Source organism: Cricetulus griseus, chromosome 2 (genome assembly GCF_003668045.3).
Source record: "Cricetulus griseus strain 17A/GY chromosome 2, alternate assembly CriGri-PICRH-1.0, whole genome shotgun sequence".
Classification (NCBI taxonomy): Eukaryota; Metazoa; Chordata; class Mammalia; order Rodentia; family Cricetidae; genus Cricetulus; species Cricetulus griseus.
In genome coordinates, this window is record NC_048595.1 from 419,765,390 (window position 1) to 419,771,096 (window position 5,707).

The 5,707-nt window shown below is 41.2% G+C and overlaps 1 protein-coding gene across 2 annotated transcripts; it reads left to right on the top strand.

Moving 5' to 3' along the window:
- The first annotated feature begins 3,219 nt into the window (after positions 1-3,219).
- LOC100757295 (gamma-crystallin E) lies at positions 3,220-4,149 on the top strand. Of its 2 annotated transcripts, none has more exons than XM_027396063.1 (3): positions 3,220-3,228; positions 3,316-3,558; positions 3,877-4,149. In XM_027396063.1, exons 1-3 carry the CDS (start codon positions 3,220-3,222, stop codon positions 4,147-4,149), a joined length of 525 nt encoding a protein of 174 aa, XP_027251864.1. The 2 variants fall into 2 exon arrangements, with proteins under 2 accessions (XP_027251864.1, XP_027251865.1); XM_027396064.1 differs by having other exon boundaries at positions 3,891-3,983.
- The last annotated feature ends 1,558 nt before the right edge of the window (positions 4,150-5,707 follow it).

The following is a 5,707-nucleotide window of genomic DNA, read 5'->3' on the forward strand; positions in this document are numbered from 1 at the left end:
TAACAACTTTTAAATAGAAAATAATAACCTTAGACTTTAATAAAATATTACTTTTTCTCACATTTTATAGTTAGAGTTCATTTGTCAGACAGTGTATGCTTGTATTATTCCAGATGAAATATAGATCTGGATATCCTTGAATATATATCATATAATGTTCATTCTCTTCATTTTCCTATTGCTTTAAGGTTGGAAATTCCTTCACATTAGTGATTATTTTACAATGTGACCCATGGAGAAATGTTCTGTGCATTTTTTCATAGCCTGTGTTTCACAGCTGCTGTGTCAAACTAATTTTGAAAGAAATTACTTTGCACTATATCCTACCATATACATATGCTACAAATTAATTGGAAGAAAAAATCATATACTAAACCCAAATTTAGGTCATGCAGATTTATCTGAAGACATTCATGCGTGATAGTGTTGCCTTTCCTTCCTCAGATAATTAATATTCATGCTAATAATGCTTAGTATTTATTCCCAGGCCTCCCTGTAAGAGCATTGGTACTTTACTGTGTGTATATAGTTTTATAAAAGATTTATTTAATATATATAAATATATGGTTTGTCTGCATGTACATACATCTGTATACCAGAAGAGGCCATCTTATCCCTAATACAACAGGTATAGTTGGTTTTGAGCCATCATATGCATGCTGGGAATTGAACTCAAGATCTCTGAAAGAGCATCCAGTTTTTTATACATTGAGCCATCTTTCCAGTCCACATGTATAATTTAGAGTAGAAATATAACTTTCTGCCTTAAATATTTTATTCTCAGAATGAAATGCTTTAAACTATTTTTGAAAATATTATTTGTATATTTGGAGGATAATATATTTTTTTCACAAAGATATCCAAAGTTTCAAATAACAAAACAATTGCAAGTGGTGTGTTTTGTCAAATCACTTTAGGAAAGCATACTAAAAGCCTTGAGGAGAAGGTATGTGGAAATCCTTATTCCTCACATTTTTCATATTCACTTTCCAAGAACATACTTAGAAAGACATCTGACAGCTATTCAGCTGCTCATTTCATCCTGTGTTGTTATCTAAAGGGCTGATCCACTGCCACTGCCTCTCCTGCCCCAGAAAACAAACCAACAAGCAAACACCATGATAGACCAAAGACCAACAGGCTTAAGTTCTTTGAAATCTTACAATTGTCTTCTGAATATCACATATATTATATGTCTTCTTTTAGTCATATATGAGAGTAAGGCTCTTCCCCCATTCTTTCTAACAGTAGAGCATGTATCTGTAGCTTAGTGAGGAGCAACTGTTGAAAATGTAAGAGGCCCTAGCATTCAATCTCCAGTACATGGGGAAATAAATAACTAGTATATAGAGTGACACTATTTGCTTTCAGTCTCTTGGAAAAATTATATCGAAATAATTCTGCTTAGCACAGAGCTCCATAGTTAGGAGATTGACAGTACAATTGAAGATTCAAAAGCAACGTTACCAGTTACCACCAGTACTCACTCACCCTGATTAATCAAATAAACAAGCCAATAAATTCTTAATTCATATACAAATAATGACTGGAGAGAACTATTTAGGAACCTTTACCAAATCTCTCTGGACTGAAGTCAGGATCTGGAGAAGACCATGTGAGCATCCAACAGGCACTTCCCCAGGCGTATCTCTGTGCCAGCAATCTCGAGCTTTGTCTGGGGCTCTCCCCTAATCCCTGTCTGCCCAGATCCTCCTGGCTGTATCTCCCTCATTCTTATTGCCCTCATCACACTGTAATGACCAAAATTTTTCAGACTTTGTCTTATCAAAGATCATTAGACCTACTCTTCTTTCTCTATAGATTTCTCTTTGGTAAGGAAACAGCTATCTGTCCCAGGAAACTCATACACATAAGGGGACCATTTCATTACATACTGTAGACAGTGTATTTATATTATGAAAAGTATTATGGGTAACACAATATGTAGCAAGGATTTTCATGTATTTCTCTCTTAAAAGCAGTAGTTAGTAACTGAAACATTGTTTTCAAGTCAAACTGTATAGAAAATACACAAGGTGCTGTGTTTGAGGGGTAAACTTTTCTTCCTCTAGTGGCATGCTTAAGTGTTTGGTTACTTTTGAGGTTTTCTTCAATTCCTCAAACTTACTTACTCATGCAATAGAGAACTGAGAACAGGAATGTTAAGCTAGCACCAAATATGGACTAACCACAGCCAGTACTTCTAGAACAGTATTTTATGTCAAAGGGGAATTTTATATCCCTCTCCACGCGAACACTCGGTAGTGACTCAAGACACAGAGGGTTTTCATGACTTGGTAAGTGAGGATGGGGATACTCTCTAGGTGTAAATGGGTAGAGAGAGGGGTCTGCTAAACACCCACACTAAACACAGCAGTCCCCACAGTGTTTTCAGCCCAGAATGCCAAACTAGCAGTGTGGCTGCAGCACCTAGGGGTACTAGGGATGATGAGGGTGACTCAGGTAGGGAGAAGAGACCACCCTGAGATCCAGATCCTAAACCACACAGCTAGCAGGGCTTTTCCAGACCTGAAACAGCAGAAAAGACAGAGATTCTGCAAATCTGAGATTTCAGTGTTGTTATTTGTACGTTCCCTTGTACCTAGAAATCCCTGGTCAGGTCCAGGTTCTGAGGACCAGAGCTGAAATCATGTCAGATCAGACCCCCCTGAAGTCTGGCCTTCTGTCACCTATCTTCCATTAATTATGTGTTCTCCGTCCCACTTGGAGCACAGTGTGGAGAAGGAACAACCATCCTCACACACCACACTTTCAGCAGTTCTCCAGCCTGAAAGCCTCACACTCCTTGGGACAGAAGATCCCATTGCTATCATGCATGGTTATTTAAATTCTCCTTGACCAGGGATTTTTAAAAGGTTCATAAACCATTTAATTATAAAGGTTAGCTAGTTAAGCATCTTTACTCAATTTCAGTTTCCCAGATAAGCATCATTTAAAGACCCGAGCTGCACCAAGTGACCCTTTTAACAAGGTCAATGATTCGTCATCCATTCGAAAGCTCTGGCGAGGCTAAGGGAAAACATACAATAACCGACACCTCCCCCACAGTCATTATATAGAAAGGGGAGAGAGAAAGTGCCCACCACGTGCCCCTTTTGTGCTGTTCCTGCAAACGCAGCAGACCTCCTGCTATATAGACCCTGCTCCCAGCCCTCCACACCCAACAGCATCATCCCATCTGAACCACCAACACCAGCCATGGGAAAGGTGAGCCCAGGGTACCCAAGGCCTGGGGAGGGACCTGCCCTCGGGTCCATGCCACATCAGGTCACTGAGCCCTGCCTTGCCTTACAGATCACCTTCTATGAAGACCGCGGCTTTCAGGGCCGCCACTATGAGTGCAGCAGCGACCACTCCAACCTGCAGCCCTATTTCAGCCGCTGCAACTCTGTGCGCGTGGACAGTGGCTGCTGGATGCTCTATGAGCAGCCCAACTTTGCAGGCTGCCAGTACTTCCTGAGGCGTGGGGACTACCCTGACTACCAGCAGTGGATGGGCCTCAGCGACTCTGTCCGCTCCTGCCGCCTCATCCCCCACGTGAGTCCCTTCCTACATCCCTCTGGCCTCAATCTCATCTTCTCCCTAGTTGTCTAGTTGTACTTTGAGCTGAGGGATCGGTTGACTGCGACCTTCCTTGTTGGGATTTTCTAGGATTCGGGAAAATGCCGCAAACCTTTGACACTTGACATTTAAGGCAGACCTAAGACCCATAACAGAACAGGCTGCGGGAACTGCTCTTCAGTTTTCCCACTTAACAGAAATGGCTGGGGTGGGGTAGAAGTTCTTTTGGTGAGTCCTGCGATGTGACAGGTCAGGGTTTCTGACATCCCCCTGTCTACTCTGCGTGTCACACAGTCCAGCTCTCACAGGATCAGGATCTACGAGCGGGAGGACTACAGAGGCCAGATGGTGGAGACCACCGACGACTGCTCCCACCTCCAGGACCGCTTCCACTTCAGTGACTTCCACTCCTTCCACGTGCTGGAGGGCTACTGGGTCCTCTACGAGATGCCCAACTACCGGGGGCGCCAATACCTGCTGAGGCCCGGGGAGTACAGGCGCTACCACGACTGGGGCGCCATGAATGCCAGGGTGGGCTCTCTGAGGAGAATCATGGATTTCTATTGAAATTTCTTACTCTGCCCTTTCATCATTTGGAAGTTAATAAAGTATTTTATGTGTGTTCCATGCAGTAATGGGGTCCTCTGTTCTTTTCGGCTTTCTTAGAAGGGCATAGCAAAACTGCAGACAGGAAAAATATGGATATTCATATATTCAGTGTGTGTTGTGGGCTGAGTGGCCAGGAGCTCAATCTCAGGATCCTGGACCTCAACCACTCACTAGCTATAGGTGGTAGGGCAAGCCACTTGGCTTTTCTGTGCCTTGGTTTCCTAATTTGTGAAGATGGGAGTAATAATACTCTTCTCTTGAGGCATTGATATAGATTGCATGTAGGGCATTCATTCTCCTCAGTGCTCTGACTTGACAGTCTTTTGGGGTGACTGAGTGGGCTAAATAAAACTGCATCAGTGGTAGATAGAGTTAAAGAGTTATTTGTTAGCACAGCCATTACTGACACATCCAAAGAATCTAAAACTATCGGGTTGAATGACGAGATTTTTTTAAATATTTTGCATGCCGAGAGCACAGATTTGGCAACCAATGGCCATCTTTCAGAGAAGCCAAAAGGCTCTTTCAAATGTCATTTCTAATGGAGCTATATAGAACTTGGCAGTGTGGACTGGAGTAAACAGGTACACACCCTGTACATGAGTAAGGGCTGAGAGCACATGGTTAGGGGAATACATGGCAGGAATTAAAAGCTCATAAGCACATCTTGGACCTGGCAGATAGTATTCCCAAACTTGGATCAATCTTTGTGACACTGAATTCACCAGTAGATTTGGTAACAATTCCTTCACTACAAATGGGGAAAAGGGAACCTGAAGACTTGTTTGGGGAAGCTCAAGATGACTTTTCTGCAAGGAGTCATGAAAAGAAATCTAAGCAGGCATTCTGTTATACCAAACAGGTCTCTTTATGTACAAACACTGCATATTATATGTTTACATGGGAAGCAGAAAAAGCAAATTGCTGTACAGCTCATGATTTTTGCTTTAATAATGAAAATGACAACTCTTAGAAGTAAGATAATGGTGAACTAAGTAATTTTCTGTCTTTACCTAATATACTTGCAAGCTCCAAGATAGCTGGAGAATCTCTGAGGACATTTTAGAGTAGTTGTGTCTAATACACATGTCCATATGAACTCTTGAAGTGAGTTTAGTCTGAGGGAAGATATATCCTAAGCATAAAATAGCCACCACATTCTAAAGACTCAGTTTTAAAAGCACAAATATCCCATTAATATGTTTACATATAACTTAATGTTTAAAGAATAGTATTTTGTATATTAGAATAAAATATAGAGTAAATAAAAATTAAAACCAACTTCACACATACCGTTTAAATTTTTAAATATAGCCTTTTTTAAACTTTTAAAATATAAGCCTTTAACCTAAGATTACATTCCTTACTAAATTTCTATTGAGCAGTGATGACGGAGACATTCAGGCAGGATAGATGATGAATGAGAAATTGTGTTCAGAAAACACTCAGATCTTAGCATTTGGGTTCGAGATGTTCTGGCATGAAATTGGGTTATTCTGAGAGTTTAATAGACAGC